This window comes from Carcharodon carcharias, chromosome 27, assembly GCF_017639515.1.
Source record: "Carcharodon carcharias isolate sCarCar2 chromosome 27, sCarCar2.pri, whole genome shotgun sequence".
Classification (NCBI taxonomy): Eukaryota; Metazoa; Chordata; class Chondrichthyes; order Lamniformes; family Lamnidae; genus Carcharodon; species Carcharodon carcharias.
Genome location: NC_054493.1, coordinates 12648100 through 12669141, shown reverse-complemented (window position 1 = coordinate 12669141; position 21042 = coordinate 12648100). Strand labels below are relative to the sequence as shown.

At 43.6% G+C, this 21042-nt stretch overlaps 1 gene segment (V, D, J or C); it reads left to right on the top strand.

The window, feature by feature from the left end:
* Positions 1 to 1700: 1700 nt before the first annotated feature.
* LOC121270398 lies at positions 1701 to 19281 on the top strand. The segment is given in 7 exon segments: positions 1701 to 1760; positions 2797 to 2888; positions 13070 to 13369; positions 13583 to 13897; positions 14295 to 14603; positions 15294 to 15623; positions 18540 to 19281. Coding segments are annotated over 6 exon segments (1533 nt in total).
* Positions 19282 to 21042: the final 1761 nt, after the last annotated feature.

Below are 21042 nucleotides of genomic sequence, written 5' to 3'. Positions count from 1 at the left end.
ATTAAAAATAAATTATTTTTTTTTTAAATTGCTGAATTGCCTTAAACCCGCAGAAATTCCTTGAATATTCTCCGAGTTGTGCACCTCATTTAACCTGAGGGGTCTATTATTCCTGATTAACACCGTGTACTGTACAGTTTAATTTGTGCTGATTTCGATTATTTAACAGTCTCTCTCATAGCTGCCAATGAGTGGAGAAATTAACAGTTCATGACCCGCTACAGTGGAAGATTCTTGTTGATATTGTGTAATATGCCGCAAAGTCCTGATATTCTGTGTTCCCAATACCAGTGAATGGTGGACAGCCGGTGACCAATCAAATTAGCTGCAATGATTTGGATGCTGAAGCACAACTTTGCTGATCTCCGTGTCCATTCTGATTCATCAGCTTCTCGGTCAAAAGTTGATGTAAATTTACGTTTCTCTGTAAATTCACTGTTTAATTATCAGGCAGGCGGGCTTCTTTTACAGCTAATTTTCACAGGGCTGTCTTGGGGTCGGGGCAGCTCGAGAACTGCAAGGAGGGACATTGTATAATGTGAGGAATTTATTCTTATCTCTGTACAGCGATAGCCACCCACACCGCAATTAGAATCGCATTGTTCATCCCCCGCATTTAATTACATAAATCAATAATAATTCCTATTACTGATGATAATTCATTGCTGTAATGCGATAGAGATCCGGAGTTGCTGCAAAACAGACTGACAGTCCCTTTATTCCCTGATAATGTGATGAATTCCTTTTAGATTCAACCCCTTGTGAAGTAGTGTAGAAATGAATGGACTTAATTTACAATTGAATTAGTTATTTTTATGAGCTGATCTTCAACTGGAATTTCACCATTAGAACCAATGGGTACATTACAATGAATCCATTCAGCCAAATATCCCGTTATGGATAAAAAGCCCACTTTTAACAATAACCTATTGTAAATATCTGAGTCCATTCTGTTGGGGATGTGGAAGGTGGGGCGTGGATCCATTCGCCGCCTCCACCAGGGAAACAACAGGCGACGTCTGGAAACCCGCCCCCTTCTGCCTGGTATTTAAATGCTGTTCATTGGGACCGGAATCCAACAGTCTGGGAGCTGGTTTGTTCACTGAGTTCTGGACAGAACAGTTTTCCCAAATGACCAGAATGATGAGGTCGGCAATTTGTCTCAGTTTGTTGCTGACTTTCTTATCCCGTGGGTAGTTCTTATTGTCCAAATCTCTCACTGTTACTGTCTCAGTGTTAACCTCTCTCTGGAATGTTACAGAGTCAGGAATCATTTCACCAGCATTAACCCTCGAGGTTTTTGATATATTTTTACAGGTGTCCAGTCGGATGTCGAGTTGACCCAGCCAGAGGCAGAAACCGGGCGTCCTGGAGGCTCCCTGAGACTGATCTGTAAAACCAATGGCTTCGATCTTGGCAGCTACCACTTGTTCTGGGTCCGACAGATTCCCGGACAGGGGCTGGAGTGGTTGCTTTATTACTATAGTTCATCGGACAACGGCTATGCCCCAGCAATTAAGAACCGATTTACTGCGTCCAAAGACACTTCAAGGAACATCTTCTCCTTGGCCATGACGAACCTGAAGACCGAAGACACCGCCATCTATTACTGTGTAAGAGCGTCACAGCGAGAGGAACCAGGGCTGGACCCGAACAAGAACAGATCGAAAGAAACTCAAGAACTTCCATCATAACCTGACGGCCAGTACTTGTTTTAACTGTAATGATCAGAACCAGACAACAAGCCACTTCTGACAAAAGTAAAACAGCAAATTTAACAGTAAAACCTAACAAACCTACCGATATAATAGGCTGAGCTTTTGCTGTGTTTATATTTACTGTTAACAGTTTCCGCAATTACAGACCTGGATATAAAGTTCATTTTAATATGCCTGATACTTGGAGGAGGGTCTCTGTTCATTGAGTTTTGTAAATTGCTGCATGAATTCTAAACTAGATCAGAAGTAAACGTCTATTTGAAGTGAATATTGAGAGGCAGCACTGAACAGAGAATGGGTGCCGTTTTTGTGCGGGTGTATTTCACTGTGATACGACAGCAGCGGGTCACAGTGCTGTGCACAGCGACATCCTCATACAAAAACCTCAGAGAAGGAGTTTGTTTAAATTGGTGATCACTAACACAGCAGGAACGTCAAAGAAAATGAGAGTTAAATAAAATAATGGGTAGAGGTTTGCAAAAAGGTATAAGAGTCTTCAGCTTTATTAGAGATGACGGACACGCTAAAACTGCATAGAGGCTTTAAAATAATTCCAATCATATTTATAAATATATTGACCGGCACAGGCTGAAATACCTCACTGATTCACTCTTAGGCGATTCGGAATCAAGTTTTTTGAAAGCGCAGTGAAGTTAAATCTCTGTATTTTCAGTGAACAGCCTGCCGCAGTATTTGACATGGTGTGTCTCACTGTGATACACTGGGCACAGCAGTTACTGTGAATGCAAAAACTCCTCAGCACTAATTGAGTTTGCCTGGGTCAGTGCTCGCTTATACAATCCTGTTATATTTACAGTGAAGTATTATTTTTGTCCAGTACTGCCCAAAAACATGGGTTAAGATGGAAAAGCTGTGATAATTATTCAGTCATCAGTTGGTGATTTCAATAACATCTTCATGTGTTACTCTGTGAATTATAAAACATGAGGGTCATTGATGAATAGTTAAATATATCTACAAACGCAAATATAATTTCGTGAAGATTCATCGTGACCTTACTTTGACTCTGACTGATGAATATTTAAAATAATGTTGGATTTTTGTCTTTCTCGTGCAGAGACAGTTATTGTATGGCACAGCCCAGGGAATGTAACACTGTGTACGCTGAGGGCTACTGGGGACAAGGGACCATGGTGACGGTGACTGCAGGTAAGAGCCATGCATTGATTTGGTAATTGTTTTATTTGAGTATTTGCTTTACACTTTTGCCTATTTTAATAATTTATTCGTTCACTGAAACGTGTGTTTGATGGATTCTGTATAAAGAATTTTTTTAACGATGTTTCATGTGATTCTGCTGAAATGGAGTTATTTAATTGCGCTATGTTTTGACAAAAAGTACTGCTGAGATTTGTTGTTTATCTGCTGAGAATACTGTGTGGCCGGGTTACTTGAAATATCTAACGTTTGTTAAAACAGTTAGACGTTTCTGCAATGTTTAATCTCGGTGACATCTAATCGCTGCGGGTTTTACCATCTGTTGCACAAGGGTTTAAATATGTCTGAAATCAAGCCCAATATGAACAAAATGGGCTTGAGTTTCAATGTTAATTTATTGAACATGTTCAACCTACTCACAATCCATATTTCTGTTTAGTTTAATTATTCATTCATTTAGTGACGAGTGGGTTGTCTGGATTCGATATTGAGATTTTATTGCAATGTTACATTGGATTTTGTTGGAAGTGTTTGTAGAATTGAGTTGCTTCTCCATGAAACGGGTTTCAGCCCCTCAGTGATGTGATTTTGGTGTTTTTCTCCTGAGGAGATTGTGTGTCTGGGTGACTTTAAACAAGTAGAATTTATGAAACGGTTTGACGGTTCTGCATTATTTCTGCATTGTTTAAACTCGGTGATATTGAGAGGTTACACGTTTTGTAATTGAATGGAAGCAGGCTACGCGTTTGTACCTGCTTGAAGAACGATCGTAGGCAGAAAACAGACCGGTTTCAGGAATGGGGGGAAAGCGTTTAAAGGTGCGTTAGAACATTTTGTTTTTCTTTTAAGTGATAATTGCAGATTAAACTAAACTATAGATTACGGCGTTTATTCAGAAAATAATTCGTTCCTGCAATTAGAAATTACATAATTAACAAGTTTTCAAATTTTAGAGTAAAATTAATATAATTCAAACAATTATGAGGTGGTAACATTTCTCCATATTGACTGAACAGATTTCATATAAACCTAATTGATCATTAATCGCCTTTCACAATTCTGCTGTACACTGCGCACAATTAACATGAACGAGAACGTTATTAGGCTGGAAACATTTTGTGATTATGCATGAAAAATTTCAATAAGAATATACTGATTCTACTGAATTGTTCAGTTTCACAAGAGATTTTGATTGTTTTTATATCCCTAATAACCTTTGCATTGACTTAAAGAGGAGTTCGTCAATATGTCTATCCGGTTATTACATTCTTCCTGTGCACCTGTAACCATATTATTCCTTCAGTGTCATTGGGATTTGGATAGCGAGATAATTATCACTGATCTAATCTTAAACTGTTTTCTGAGGGGTGGAATTCTCTGGCAGTAGAGGAATTGTTCTTACATTTTTTTAAAATGTAGGAAGGTGCAGACTGAAAATGAATTGAAATCGACAAGTAAGAGCTTGAAATTCGAACAGATTAATTTAATTGCAAACTTTAATATTCGTTTTGATCTTAATAACAACATTCTGTCTCCCATAGCTGTGCTGTACACAGGATAGAATTGGAGAAGAACAGATTATATCTGAGGTTCATGCTTAATTCTTATTAAATATTAAATTGAAGAACAAAATCTGGAATCAATTTGCTGATTATATTCCAGTGGCGCAGATGATCTTAATGAATTGTTCTCATCAAGTTTCGTATTGATCAATTTGGATCTTCTTTCAATGGTCAACATGTTTAATAATTAAATTATAGGGATTGTGATCTAGGAAGCTCTTTTATTGATAATAAGTAACTGCCAGGAACATTTTTTAACATATAGATTTGAGTTAAGACAAGGTTGCCTTAGCAAACAGATGATGTTACAGCTCATCGACAGTTAATGCGATGTGACCCCGGCCAGATTTGAAAAAAAATTAAAATATTCCACTCATAAATTCGACGTATGAATTACTCGATGAGAATAGATGGAATTTATGATTTCTCAATGCGTTCAGAAACACGCATAGTTTATAATTTTGTACGTGAAAATAGAGCAGTAGAGGTAATAGTAAATAGTGATTAGATTTAAGTAAATTGATATACTTGCCTGAATGTTACCATCTAGTAATTTGAAGTTTATTGTTTAACATTGTTTCAGTGTCAGGTTGATTTAAATAAACCCCAATTATTTCATCACGCCCCAAGGAGAAATAAGTTTTCAATTATTGAAAACCATTTTTTTAATATTATAGTGTAGAAATCAGCTAACAAGAAAATGACAAGATAATTAACTTACAATATAATATTTGTGATAATTAATTCAACATAAATGAACTCCAACAATCAAGTATATAATGAATGCGAAATCTCAATGAGTGGAGAGAATTTTTAATTGTATCCAAAATGAATTGAGAAAAGAATACTTTTCTTACTCGGCTGTGCTCAGCTCGATCAGGTGTTTCGCTTCGATGATTTTATTGGTTCTATTTATGTCTAAAATCAAATCAAATCAGCGGTTAATAGGTTTTCAATGTGAGTGTTTCCTGATTTGTTTAATTCTTACCCGGTCACTGAGTCTCTGTTACAGACACCAAATTACCCTGAATCTGTAATATTTGATGTGCTCATTTCATACACTGTTTGGAGGTTTCAGACTGACAGGGAGAATTAGATGGCCTTCAAATGGAGTTTTGAAATGAAAATCAGATTCATTTCAAAGAAGTTATAGAATAATTGTAGTAAATTAAACATTGATTAATTAGAATCAAACAGCTTGAATGAAAGTGACAGATTGAATAGATCTATCTGCTGGAACTCGCTTGTTGCACCATTTGTGTCTGTTCTGTTCCTGTGCACGTGGTCACTGTGCTGGGACCAGGAATCTTCCTGACAGGTTGTAAACTTTCTGGTTCAATCTCCTGTATTTCAGGAAGTGCAATTTGATTTATTTCTTCAAAAAACTTGTATCCGTGAGAAATATGAAAGTTTGACTGACCAGGCGCCTCAGAAATGAGATACCCAACCCATTGTGATAGTCAAAAAGGACAATTCAGAAACGACAGACAGACTGTCGAAGGAGATTTCATCGATTTTAAATCAGTGATGTATCTGTCTTGGGAGTGTTCAGTTAGGCAATGCTGTAGCTGACCCGGAGTGTTTGACAGTTCAGTAGAGAATTGGCTTCCTGTTGAATCCCACCCTTGCACCTGTTGACAGGAGTGTTCTGGGAGAGGAGTGGGGGCTTTAATCCATATCTTAACTTGTCCTGTTCCTGACCTGAGAGTCCTTTCCCCGCAGAGCTCAAACAAACTGAATCAGCATCAAACTAACTGGCTGTGAGTCCTCGAGCCAGATCAGTGAAAATAAATTTTTCCATTGCTTCGTTGAAATGACGCATGTTAATTGTTTTTAACAATATTCCTGGAGAGAACATGTATAAATGTCAATTAATTAATTATGTTTAAGCATTTTGAGTATCAGAAAATCATTGAATGTGAGTGACCTGAACTTGAGCACAATTTCAGAACAAACAGAATCAGGGAGTGACAGTGAGACTTCAGACAGCAGCGCCTGTTCTGATTTAATCAGAGACTGCGAGATATTTAAATGACTTAAATGGACAATGACCTGACTCCAGCTCCAAATAACCAGCCGCGGGGGATTTCGGGAAAAGAAGCCGCTATCGCTCCATCAAAAATGGAGTTATTGGATTGCCGCCTGCAGGGGGACGAATGAATGACAGAGATGAGAGCATGAGAAGGACATTTGGCCCTTCGACACTGCCCTTCATTCAGTAAAATCATGGCTGATCTACCTCGACACACTCAGTCTCTTTACCACACACCCTCACTCGTTCACTCTCTCTGTCACATACGCTTTCTCTCACACACATGCACACTCTCCCACACGCACTATTTCTGAAAGACACACAGTCTCTCTTTCTCTCTCTGTCACGCACACACTCACATTCTGTCTTTCACACATAAACTCTCCTTAACACGCACACACTCTGTCTCTCACACATTGCCTCTCTCTTTCACTCACACTCACACAGACACTCACATTCTCTCATACACACACACTCGCACCTACACACAGTCACACACAGGTGCACACTACCTCTCTCACACACACACATGCACTCACCCTTTCTCACACATGCACTCTCACACACACAATCTCTCTCTCACACACACACATACACACGCACATCCACTCTCTCTCTCACATACATGCACCCTCTCTCCCACACAAATACACACTCTTACACATGCACACACTTTCCATTCTCTCACACACATACTGACACATCACACACTCTCTCTCACACACGCACATCCTCATTCTCTCTCTCACGCACACACAGAAACACAAACACATTCCCTCTCAAACATAGACACTCTGTTTCTCTCACACATGCACTCTCTCTCATTCTCTCTCTCTCACACACACACACACACACACACACACACGCACACTCACCCTCTCCCTCTGACATACACCGTGGCTCTCTCTCACACACACTCTCTCTCACACTCTTATACAACCTATCACTCACACCCATACAAACACTCTCCCTCTCTCTCTCTCTCTCTCTCGCACGCACACACATACAGCTACTTTCTCTCACACACAGTCGCTCTCTCTCACACACACACAAACATTCTCTATCTCAATCATTCTCACACATATACTCCCTATGACACACACATACATACACACACTCTCTCTCACACACACACACACACACGCACACCCACTCTCTCTCTCACATACATGCACCCTCTCTCCAACACACTCTCACACATGCACATGCTCTCCATTCTCTCGCACACACACATACATACACATCACACACTCTCTCTTACACATACACGTACATCCTCATTCTCTCTCTCTCACGCACGCACAGAAGCACAAACACATTCCCCCTCAAACATACATACTCTGTTTCTCTCACACATGCACTCTCTCTCATTCTCTCTCTCTCTCACACGCACACACTCACACACACACACACACACACACACACACACACACACACATACTCCCTCTCCCTCTGACACACACCATGGCTCTCTCACTCACACACTCTCTCTCTCAAAAGCTTTCTCTCCCCACACAAACACGTTCTCTCTCTCTCTCACACTCTCTCACACACTTATACTACCAATCCTCACACCCATACAAATACTCTCCCTCTCTCTCTCTCTCTCTCTCACACACACACACACACACATACAGTCGCTCTCTCTCACACACACACAGTCGCCCTCTCTCCCACACATGCACAAACACACACTCTCTCTCTCCCTCTCTCTCTCGCACACTCTCACACACACACACACTCTCCCTCTCATGCACATTTTCTCTCTCTCTCTCTCTCACACACACACACACACACACACACACACACACACACATACACACACACAAACTTATAAAATTCTAACAGGACTAGACAGGGTAGCTGCAGGAAGGATGTTCCCAATGGTGGGGGAGTTCAGAACCAGGGCTCACATTCTGAGGATATGGGGTAGGCCATTTAGGATTGAGATGAGGAGAACTTTCTTCACCCAGAGAGTGGTGAGCCTGTGGAATTCGTTACCACAGAAAGTAGTTGAGACCAAAACATTATATGTTTTCAAGAAGGAGTCGGATATAGCTCTTGGGGCGAAATGGATCAAAGGGTCTGGAGAGAAAGCGGGATCAGGCTATTGAGTTGGATGATCAGCCATGATCATAATGAATGGCGGAGCAGCCTCGAAGGGTCGAATGGCTTACTCCCGCTAATTAAGAAGGGTTGTAGAGATAAGCCAGGGAATTACAGGGCAGTAAGTCACACATCAGTGGTAGGGAAACGATTGGAGAAAATTCTGAAGGAGAGAATACATCTCCACTAGAAGAGGCAATGTTTGATCAGAGATAGTCAGCATGACTTTGTCAGAGGAGATGTCATGCTTAACAAATTTGATCGAATTTTTTGAGGAGGTGACCAGGTGTGTAGATGAGGGTAGTGCAGTTGATGTTGTTTATATGGATTTCAGCAAAGCCTTTGACAAGGTCCCACATGGGAGACTTATAAAGAAGGGAAAGGCACATGGGATACAGGGTAATTTGATATGGTGGATTCAAAATTGGCTTACCTGTAGTAGGCAGAGGGTGATGACAGAATAATGATTTAGCAACTGGAAACCAGTGTCCAGTGGCATACCACTGTGCTGGGTCCCCTATTATTTGTCATTTATATAAATGACATAGATGACTATGTGGGGGATAGAATTAGTTAGTATTAGTAAGTTTGCAAATGACACAAGATTGGCCGGGTGGTTAACAGTGAGGTTGAGTGTCCTGGGCTGCAGGATGATATAGACGGGATAGTCAAATAGGCAGATAAGTGGCAGATGGAATATAACCCTGAAAGGTGTGAGGTGATACACTTTGGAAGGAGTAATCTGACAAGGAAGTATTCAATGAACAGCATGGCACTAGGAGGTTCTGAGGAACACAGGGACCTTGGCATGTGTGTCCATAGATCTCTGAAGACAAAAGGGCATGTTAGTGGGGTGGTGAAAGAGGCATATAGGACACTTGCCTTTATCAATCGAGGTATAGGTTACAAAAGTAGGGAGGTCATGTTGGAGTTGTATAAAACCTTAGTGAGGCCACAGCTGGAGTACTGTGTGCATTTCTGGTCGCCACATCATAGGAAAGATGTGATTGCACTGGAGAGGGTGCAGTGGAGATTCACCAGGATGTTGCCTGGGATGAAACATTTAAGTTATGAAGAGAGGTTGGATACACTTGAGTTGTTTTGAGCAGAGAAGATTCAGGGGCGACCTGATCGAGGTGTACAAAATTTTGAGGGGCATGGACAGGGTGGATAGGGAGCAACAGTTCCTCTTAGTTGAAGGGTCAGTCACAAGGGGGCATAGGTTCAAGATAAGGGGCAGGAGATTTCGGGGGGATGTGAGGAAAACCTTTTTTACCCAGAGGGTGGTGACAGTCTGGAATGCACTGCCTTGGAGGATGGTGGAGGCGGGTTGCCTCACATCCTTTAAAAAGTACCAGATGAGCACTTGGTACGTCATAACATTCAAGGATATGGGCCAAGTGCTGGTAAATGAGATTAGGTAAGTAGGTCAGGTGTTTCTCACGTGTCGGTGCATACTCAATGGGCCGAAGGGCCTCTTCTGCACTGTGTGTTTCTGTGTGATTCTGTGCTCCGAGTTTCCATGTTTCTATGTAAATACACACACACTTGCATGCACACTCTCTCACACGCACACACATACACATTCTCACACACAGAAGTGGGCTGAAAATATTAATCGCAGAATAAAATCCACTAAGCTGCGTGCATGTTCATTGTTCCATTTCTGAGGACCTGTTGTGTAAAATGAAATTACATAGGTGACATCACTATATATGTGGAGAATTTCCATGTGTTGAACCAAATACAAAGAAACAAGAAAAAGGGAGGGATGTGGCGGAGACCACGGCCGCCTGGATCCCCAATACTGGTGCACACCTGGTGCAAGATGCCTGCACAGCCCATCCTGGATTTGCTGTAACCTTCCCCTCCAGCCCCCTCAGTCTGCCTATTCGCGCACTGACACGGGTTTCTCAAAGAAAGGCATCGGCATTAAAGCAGCTGGCCAGCAATCTACATGGCTGCCTGACTTTACACAGCCGGTGTTACTGAATGCTGATCAATATGGAGAATCAGGACAGGATCAATGGAGAGGAAAATGAGGAGGCGGAGCCGAATGGAGGAGCCCCCAGCTCGGCTGTGGACAACAGGCAACGGAAAGCTGAGCCGGAGCGGAAAATCATCTGGAGAAACATCGCCTTGATGAGCGTCCTGCACCTGGGCACCCTTACTACCACTCTCACTCGCCCTCACCCTCACTCACTCACCCACCCTCACTTATCCTCACTCACTCACCCACCTTCATTCCCCGTCATTTACTCACCATCAGTTGCTCATTCACCCTCACTCACGGACCCTCACTCACCCTTACACACACAGCCTCCTACACACTCATTCACCCACCCTCACCCACCCATCCTTACTCATGCACCCTCACTTATCCTCACTCAAATTCACTCACCTGCCCATCCTCACTCACCTACATTCACTCACACTCAACAACTCATCCACCGACCCTCACACACCCACTCATATACCCGCATTCAATCACCCACCCTCACTCACTCATCTACCCTCACTCACCCACATTCAGACACCCACCAACGCTCACTCACCACCCACTCTCACTTATTCCTTCATTCACCCACGCAACCTCACACACTCAGCCACCCACCCTCACTCTGTCAATCATGCACACGCTCACTCACACGATCAGTTTTCCTAAATCGGTGTGTGGGAGGGTGAGAACTCTGGGGACTGGAGTCCTAGAAGCGAGGACTGAGGCCTAGTGCTGTCGGAAAGTGGAGCATGGCCAAGGGAGGTTGAGCGTCGGTGGGAAGGCAGAGAGGCTGGGTTAAAGGGCAGAGAGGTGGGGGGAAAGCGCATAGAGCTGGGGAAAGGGCAGGGAGGTGGAGGAAAGGGCCGAGAGCCGGGCGGGGGGGGTGGGGTGGAAGGGCAAAGAGTAGGGGGAAAGGTCAAAGCACTGGACGACAGCGCAGAGACCTGTGGAGTAAGGGCAGAGAGCTGGGGGACAAAAGGCACAGAGCTGGGGGAGAAAGGGCAGAGAGGCAGGATGGGGGGCAAGGGCAGAGAGGCGGGAGGGGGGAAAGAGCAGAGAGGCGGGATAGGGAAGAGAGGCGGGGGGGTTAGGGCAGAGAGGCGGGGCAGGGGGGAAAAGGGCAGAGTGGCGGGGGTGGGATGGACAGAGAGGTGGGGGTAAAGGGCAAGGAAGTGGGAGAGGGAAAGGGCAGAGAGGCGGGGGATGAAAGGCCAGGGAGGCGGAGGGGGCACAGGACAGAGGGGCGGGGGTGGGACGGGCAGAGAGGCGGGAGGAAGGGCAGAGAGCCGTCGGGAAAAGGGCAGAGAGGTGGTGGGGGGGCAGAGAGGTGGGGCGGAAAGATGGAGAGGCGGGGGGAAGGTCAGAGAGGTGGAGAGGAGAGGGGGAAAGGCAGAGAGGTGGCTGGAGGGAAGGGCAGAAAGCTGGTGGGGGGTGAAGGGCAAAGAGGCGAATGAAAGTGCAGAGAGCGGGGCTTTAGTGGGGAGAGCTGGGCGAAAGCAATTGCGAGCCCAGACCCCAGGTGCCCTGGACCCCACTCTCACTATCTGTCCCTCTCTCTCTTTCTCTCCCTCATTGTCTCTCCTCCTCCTGAAATCCTTTCCATTCCCGGGGAAAGACACTCAGTGCCTGGGACAATGCCTCCGAGTGCTTCCCCCCGGCTCCCTGCGCCTTTCTCCATCGGATGTTTGCTGACCCTCCAATCATAACCTGTTTGTCTCCCACTTTTACTGCTGATAGGGCCACTAGCCAGCCTATCAGCAGCTAACGGGATAGGAGGGGTTGTGATTGGAGGGGCAGCTGGGATAGAAGCGGAGAATAGGCAGGAATGTGGAGTTAATGCCACAATCAGATCAGCCATGATCGTATTGAATGATGGAGGAGGCTCGAGAGGCCGAATGACCTATTCCTGCTCCTAATCCGCATGTTCATATGTACATACAATTGGAAAATGTCGTAATTACTGTAACTGGTAATCAATTTAGAGATCTATGGTCATTATATAGTTACCAGTTACAAAGGTACTTTCGAGGGGTTATTGCTGTTCTTTGTTTTGGGGGAACGTGGAGACGGGAGGGGGCATCCGTCAATTTGAACAGAGCCAATTTCTAAACTACAATGATAAAAATGACCGGACAACTTCTCTATCACCAAGTGCTGTTGATTGAGAAATAACTGGTGGCCGAAATAATGGGTAAAATCCTCTGCTCTTCCATTTTAATCCAATGAAAGGTACGTCATTCAGATGGCATCAAAATGTTCTCTTTTAGTAATGGGATAGAGGCGGAAAAAGAGGTATGGGCTTCTAAAGAGAGGGTCACCAAATGATGGAAATAATAAATGAACAAATGTGGATGTGGGTTTTAGTTGGAATATATTAGGATATGTTTATACTTATAGTCAAATTTTGAGTTGTTTGGTTACTTAATGATCACAAATCAGAGTCTAACTTGTTCAGTCGGCCATTCTTTCCCAGTGACACCGTCTTCGCCCACTCTCTACAGCCTGGTCTCCTCCTGTCAGCAACAGAACACCGACGGCTCCGTCACCTACGGCTGTTTGGCGATGGACTATTCCCCAGAAATCACCAGCTTGACTTGGAAGAAAGATGGGCAGCCGATCACCACTGGATTTAAGACTTACCCGTCAGCGAGGAACCAGAAGGGAACCTACACCCTCAGCAGCCAGTTAACCATCACCGAGTTAGAGGGGGAATGCAGCAAAATCAAGTGCGAGGTTCGACACAGCGGCTCAGACAAGAGCGTTGAAATGCAATGTAAGTGTTGCGGAACCTGTGAGAAACATGAAGGCTGTGATTAAACTCTATAGGGCCTTGGTCTTAACGCATTTATCGTACTCTGCATAGTTCTGATCCCTGGAAAATCCAGGTTAGTATCTATTAACGGAAAAAGCCTGTTAAAATATACGAACTCAGTGTGTCTGTTATCATTTTGTTCTGCAAGAAATGTCTAACCTGTGTTTCATGAAGGTACTGGACCTGTCATCCCTCCAACTGTTCTCCTCACCGTGAGTTCCCGAGAAGAAATCACAACCAACAAATTTGCAACCGCCGTCTGTTCAATCATCAATTTCCGACCAAATTCAATGACCGTGAAGTGGCTAAAGAATGGACAACCCATGGATTCAGGAATTGTCACCTCTCCCGCCTTTGAAGTGAACGGGAACTTCTCGGCGACCAGTCGGCTGAAAGTCTCCGCTGGGGAATGGTTCACCGACGCGGTCTATACCTGTCAGGTCGCTCACCAAGGGGTCACTCAAAGTCGAAACGCCACCAAGTGTGAGGGTAAGAAATAAAAACGGAGAAAACAATATGGCATTCTGCACTCCGATGTTAATGAAATCTGTAATTTTTAAAGTTGGTAACAGCTTCGGGATAGAGTGTTGGAAAGTGCATCCACCCTATTATAAAACGGCTCTCAGTACTGCATTCCAGGGCCTAGGAATGGTTTATGTATATTGGGACTGGGGCAACGCAGATTCATTAGAATGTTACCGGGGCTGAAGGACTTAAATTATGAGAACAATTTACACAGACCAAGCTGGTTTTGCATTGTGTAAGAAGATTAAAGACGATAGTTAGAGGTTGATGTGTCGAAGGTGATATATTCCCCTTTGGAGAGAGAAGACTGAATACTGCTGTCCTGATTCTGAATGTGAAACTTTTCATTTCTGTTTCACAGCACATTCCCAATGCAGCGATCCCACAATTACTCCACTGCCACCGCCAGTAGAACAGGTTTTACTGGAGGCGACGGTGACATTAACCTGCATCGTTTCTAATGCCCCTTATGGAATCCTCGTGTCCTGGACCCAAGAAAAGAAGCCTTTGAAATCAGAGATTGCTGTCCAACCGGGAGAGGATCACAACAGCGTGGTCAGCAACGTAAACATCTCGACACAAGCCTGGCTGAGTGGGGCTGAGTTCCACTGCGTGGTGAGCCATCAGGATCTGCCGACTCCTTTAAGAAGTTCCATCCACAAGGAACCAGGTGAGTGGTGAGATTGAAGCAATAAGTGAGTCATTGTGTCTATATCCAGTGTGTGGGTCAATATTTAGTATTCAGTATGTTAACGTCCACTCCGATTGGTAATTCCACTAAATACACACTCTGGGCCTGTAGACTTCAAGGGGGAAATTGCTAAGTAGATGAATGAACAATGAATTGAAGGCTGTGCTGTTGGGTTTAGATGAAGTAAGGTAGGAGGAGCCTGGTGCGGAGCTTAAACACCAACACAGACCAGTTGGGCCGAATGGCCTGTTTCTGTGCTGTAAACTTTGAGAAACTTTCTAGTCCAACCCCACAGATTCTTAGGGAAAAGGACTGTGTCCACCTCTGCTCCCAGCTGGAAAACCAGACAGATCCAAAGTGTTTTATTTATTAATTCATGGGATGTGCCCGCGTTTATTGCCCATCCCTAGTTGCCCTTCAGAAGTTGGCGGCGAGCTGCCTTCTTGAACCGCTGTAATCCACGTGGTGCAGGTACCCACAGTGCTGTTAGGGATGGAGTTCCAGGATTGTGACTCAACAACAGCGAAGGAACGGCGATATATTTCCAAGGGGTAGATAATGAAAACACTTAATATTCATCACAAAACACATTTCTCTCACATCTAATCAGAAGTTTCATTGTCTCCGAAATTATCCAGTTTATTGACATTTATTGTACATTTTCTGCAGTTAAAGACCCGCGGGAACCATCCGTGTCTGTCCTCCTGCCCTCGGCAGAAGATGTCTTCACTCAGAGATTCGTCTCCCTCAGCTGCTTAGTGAGAGGTTTCTCCCCGCGAGAGATCTTCGTCAAGTGGACCGTCAATGACAAGCCGGTGAACCCCGGGAACTACAAGAACACCGAGGTGTTGGCTGAGAACGACAATCGCTCCTTCTTCATGTACAGCCTGTTATCCATTGCAGCAGAGGAGTGGGCCAGCGGCGCTTCTTACTCCTGTGTGGTGGGACATGAAGCAATCCCCTTGAAGATCATCAACAGAACGGTTGATAAATCCAGCGGTAAACCAAGTTTTGTGAACATTTCCCTTGCACTGATGGACACCATTAATTCATGTCAATGAGAATCTCTCGGTTACATTTCAAATTTCAATAAAAAAAATAAAGCCTTTTCCTCCAATCGTGATTTAAAAACACGAGCATTTAATTAATGTTGTTTTCCACTTTTGCTAATATTAGACCTGTTCAGTTAAAATCGGATATTTACAGCACTCAGGCCCAGGTCTTGTACACCCAGTGCTCCCAGCTCAGATACACCCTTGGTTAGAGACAGAGTTAAGCTCATTCATTACAGGATTCTGCAAAATAATTTCACCAGCTCTCCTCCCGCTGAGGAGAAATCTGACAATTTCCCATTTCCAGCAACCATACACAGCACATTTAGATGTCGGTGTTCCTGCTTCTCTTATTGTCCATCCCTTTAAAATGGATGTCAGCTTTAAACTGCTGCATCACACCCACTGATAACTGAAGTGAGGGTCACACAGAAACATGTCCCAACAATCCCCCATCAGAGAGCGGGGAAAGGGAAATTGTTAACCCAATGTACCCTCACTTCCCCAACAGAGAGAGGGGGTTAGGGAAATTGTTAACCTGCTGTCCCCCAACTTCCCCAACGGTGGGATGGGGAGGGAAATTAACCCACTGTACCCCCACTTCCTCAACAGAGAGAGTAGGGAGGGAAATTGTTAACCCACTGTACCCCCACTTCCCCAACGGTAGGATGGGGAGGGTAATTAGTTAACCAGCTGTACCCCCATTTCCCCAACAGCAAGAGCTGAAAGGGAAATTAACCCATTGTACCCCCACTTGCCCAACATGAAGACGAGGAACATCATTAGTTAAGTTAGTGTACCTTACAGAAAGGGAAATTGCTTAGCCGACTAGACAAAATGAAAATATTACCTCACAGGTCTCCCATTCCCTGAGCCGAGAGTTTGGAACAGAACCGGGTTCCACTGTAAGGACTCAGGTCCCAACAGTACAAGTCGGCTTCTAGCTTACTGTCCGCAGGCCAGTCATACTAAAAATGTAAAATATGTATTTATGCAACATAATTTTTAAAGTTTTGACACTCTTGATCCTATCAACCTCATGCTAACATTGATTTCTTATGATCCAAATCTAAACTGGTGATTGAATCCTCCCTGACTTTTTCATGGTTCCTCCCAGAATTTTAGGAGGCACATCGTTGAATTTTTGCATTCGTTCACCTGATGTCACCTTACATCTCACAGAAACTATATTTATACAGAGAAAGTTGTGAATATTCTCCATAATTCATACCTTCATGAACAGACTGGTTATTGATATCCGGTGAAACATGGAGCAAGAGTGAAAATACACACAACTGACAGAACCATATACAACTGACAAAACACACAAACACACAACCATACACACACATACAAACAAACACACAACCACACACACACATACAAATGCACAGACACACAAACACACACACACACAACACACAAATGCACAGACACACAAACACATAAATACACAAACACACACACAACACACAAATGCACAGACACACAAACACACACACAGGCACACATACATACATAAACACATATGCAAATACACACACACATATACATACATACAAATGCACAAACACATTCGTACATATGCACACAGATATGAATTCACAAACACGTGCACATACACAAACAGACACAAATGCAAACAAATAAAACCAGGCAAGCAGGCTCACATAAGTACACGAAATATAAATGCAACGGTTAACATGTGTATTAGCACACATTAATGATGACAGAAATATAGACATAAAGACACACACTATCATACACATTAGCACACTTGCATGGACACAGATAGACACATAGTAATGGACTACACACAAACACATAGATAAACAGACAGTAATACATTCACAGACGCACATGTTGACACAAATATTAACATACTCATACACACGAAAACACGAATGTTAGCACATATGGGGACATAAACACACATCAACACATAGTTGTAAATATCCATCAACATACTGCACACATTAGCACACAGACACAGAGACACAGTCATGAAGACACAAACATTCAGATGCTGACACGCACGTGGAGCCAAAAGGACGCAATAACACACATATTAGCAGACAGGAACGCATAAACACACATTAACACAGGAATTCACAAATAAACAAATACATCAGTACATACACACAATAACACACTCTTACATACACATTGACAGGAAAACAAAGTATACATGGAGGCGCGTGCATACAAATGCAGAAGTCATTGGCGCTTGAACATACACATTAACACTCATAGACGCATATGGACACACAAACAAACAGTGATGCAAAGCACGAGATACTCATGCAGACATACACAAAAGCTAAAGCACAAATAAAAACTCCAAGCCGTTGAAGAAAGTATAATTCAAACGTTCTTTTATAACGGACATATCCTCCGGCAATTCTCCCCATTATAAAATGACCCGACAAGCACGCTGAAACAATGTTCTTACTGAGAAACTGATTTAACTTAATGACGCACCAAACAAATAAACAAACAAGATGGAAACTCACATCCAAGCTTTTAAAAAGCAACGTTCAAATAAGTAGCTCAGTGAATCTTCCTCGATATCCATCATAATATCCGCCAATAACAGATCGTATGAAATTGTTCGAAAATGAACTGATACTGGAGAAAAGTTGCCATATTTTCTGACATGGACAGTGCGAGGAATGTAAAGGAAGAACAGCTATGAAGATAGTAGCAGAGATTTTTTTGAGTGTCACGAACTTGACAGTAGATATACATTGAACATTAAATAAGAGAATACATTAATACCTTAAGAGAGAGAAAGAAGAACATAAAAAAGATATGATGAATTAATAAGCAATCTAATTATATTTCGGGCGCTATATCCCCGTAGATTCCACAGACCGCATCTGGATTGAAGACTCTGAGGATGATAACGGCAATATCTGGACAACCGCTTCCACATTCATCATCCTGTTCTTCCTGAGCATGTGCTACAGCACTGCCGTCACTCTGGTGAAGGTGAGAAGATTCAATCCTCTCACACCTCAAACTGACAGAAGCAGTTTGCAAAATCTCTCAATGCTTCATTGATTAAAACTTTAACATAAATGTCCCAGATCTTAAACATCTGCTTCATTAGGTCATCCTCTTTTACACACCAAGTGATCGGTTGAAACTTGGACACCGTAGATTTTCCTTCGCTCTTTATTGAGATCTCTGTATTCCGAATTTAAAATATATCCTTTTGGTGGCTCTAAAAATAAAACACCTACTGTTTATGTTTCCGAATTTGTAACTGAGACAATCATGGACGGTATTTCTGGTTTCCTGTTTGAAATGTTTGAGATAACTATGGCTGTGTTGTAATTGTAGCTTATAATTCCCTAGAAGTTTGAATTCCCTGTGTAAATAAGTAACTTTTTTCATTCCTCATTCATAATTATTCCCTTCCCTTTATGTTGAGCTCCTGTTTTCTCTTTCTGGTAACAAAAACAGAATTACCTGGAAAAACTCAGCAGGTCTGGCAGCATCCGCGGAGAAGAAAAGAGTTGACGTTTCGAGTCCTCATGACCCTTCTGGTGTCTGTTACTGTTGTACCTACAGTTGGCAGCTCAGATGGAATGTTTTCAGTTCTGAATGTGACGCTCATATTCATTCATTTCAGTTAACTTTAAAATAACCTGTTCTGTAAAATGTTCTCTGAAATTGTTAATAAATCATTAATGTGAAATGAAATATGTTGACGAAATCCTTTCTCCAAGGCCCATTGATACCACTCCACTTTTCCTATTACACGGTCTCCACCAACCCCGCCCCACCACCGCCCCCCCCCCACCCCCCCCCCCCCCCCCCCCCCCCCCCCCCCCCCCCCCCCCACCCCGCCCCTTCCCAGACAGGTATTTTTCAGCAGTACTGTCTGGAATGTTTGAATCGAAGGCCTGTCAGTGAAAGAGTCACTTCACCACCCAGCGGCTGATTGGTGTTAATACAACTTTCCCTCTGCCTTATTATAGCAAACTCCAGAACAAGGGGAGCTTCGGTGATTTCAGTCATATTCTGGTATGTCACAGTCATATGTCAGCTTATTGTAAACAGCAGGACTCTGCATCATCAGAGGCCGATGCAGGACAGTACATGGGGAAAGAGAGCTTCCTTTACATTGTCCCATCAAACACTCCCAGGGTCTGTGCAGCATGGGTTAGATAGAGAATAAAAATTTTTTTCCCTTTATCCTTTCATGAGATGTGTATGTCGCTGGCAAGGCCGCCCCGAACAGCCTGGCTTCTGAGGCCATTTCAGAGGGCAGTGAAGTCACATTGCTATGTACCTGGAATCACATGTCGGCCAAGCCGGGTAAGGATGGCAGATTCCCTTCATTAAAGGACAGTAGTGAAGCAGTTGGGTTTTTATGACAATCAGTGATAGTTGTCATGGTCACCATTACTGAGTCCAGTTTTCAATTCCAGATTTTATGAATTGAATTCACATTCCAGCAGCTGCCATGTTGAGATTTGAACACAAGCCCCCAGAGCATTCGCTTGGACTCTCTCTACTTTGTCCAATTAAACACTCACAAGGCAGAGACAACACAGTCCACCTTCTCAAGGCAATTAGGGATGGGCAATAACTGCTGGCCCAAACAGCCACTCCCACATCGTATAAATTAATAACAAGAAATACATATATACTGTACACGGAACAATTGGTACAAACCCAGGGATGATTCCTAGAGACTGGGGCCGATCTGACACAGACACATTTTCAAGCAGTAATCCTGCAAGATATCACCACAGTTTGGGGTTCAATAGGAACACCAGGGAGCACAATCGTGGAAATTCCCAGGCCCTGAGGCCTGCCTGATGCAACAAACAACTGAACTCACAGAACATCACCCCAGGGATCCTCTCCCCCTGCTCCAATCCCTCTGACACCATCCTCCTGAACTCACTGAACATCACCACAGGGATCCTCTCTCCCTGCTCCATTCCCTTCTGATACCATCCTCCTGAACCCACTGACCATCACCACAGGGATCCTCTCTCCTTGCTCCATTCCCTTCTGATATCATCCTCCTGAACCCACTGACCATTACCACAGGGATCCTTTCTCCCTGCTCCATTCCCTTCTGATACCATCCTCCTGAACTCACTCAACATCACCCCAGGGATTTCGCTCTATCTCCTCAGAGACCCCTTCATACCCAACCTCCCCCCACCACCCTCCCCACCCACCCCCCCCCCAACCCCCACCGGCACGGGAATATCAACAGAGATTTCTAGTCAGACCATAATATCTTCCAACATTTTCCTTCTGATACAGAGCCGTTTTTCCTTTAAAATCCTGGAGTTCAGGCGCTTGTTGCTGAACATTGTAAGATTAAGGGAGGGAAAAAT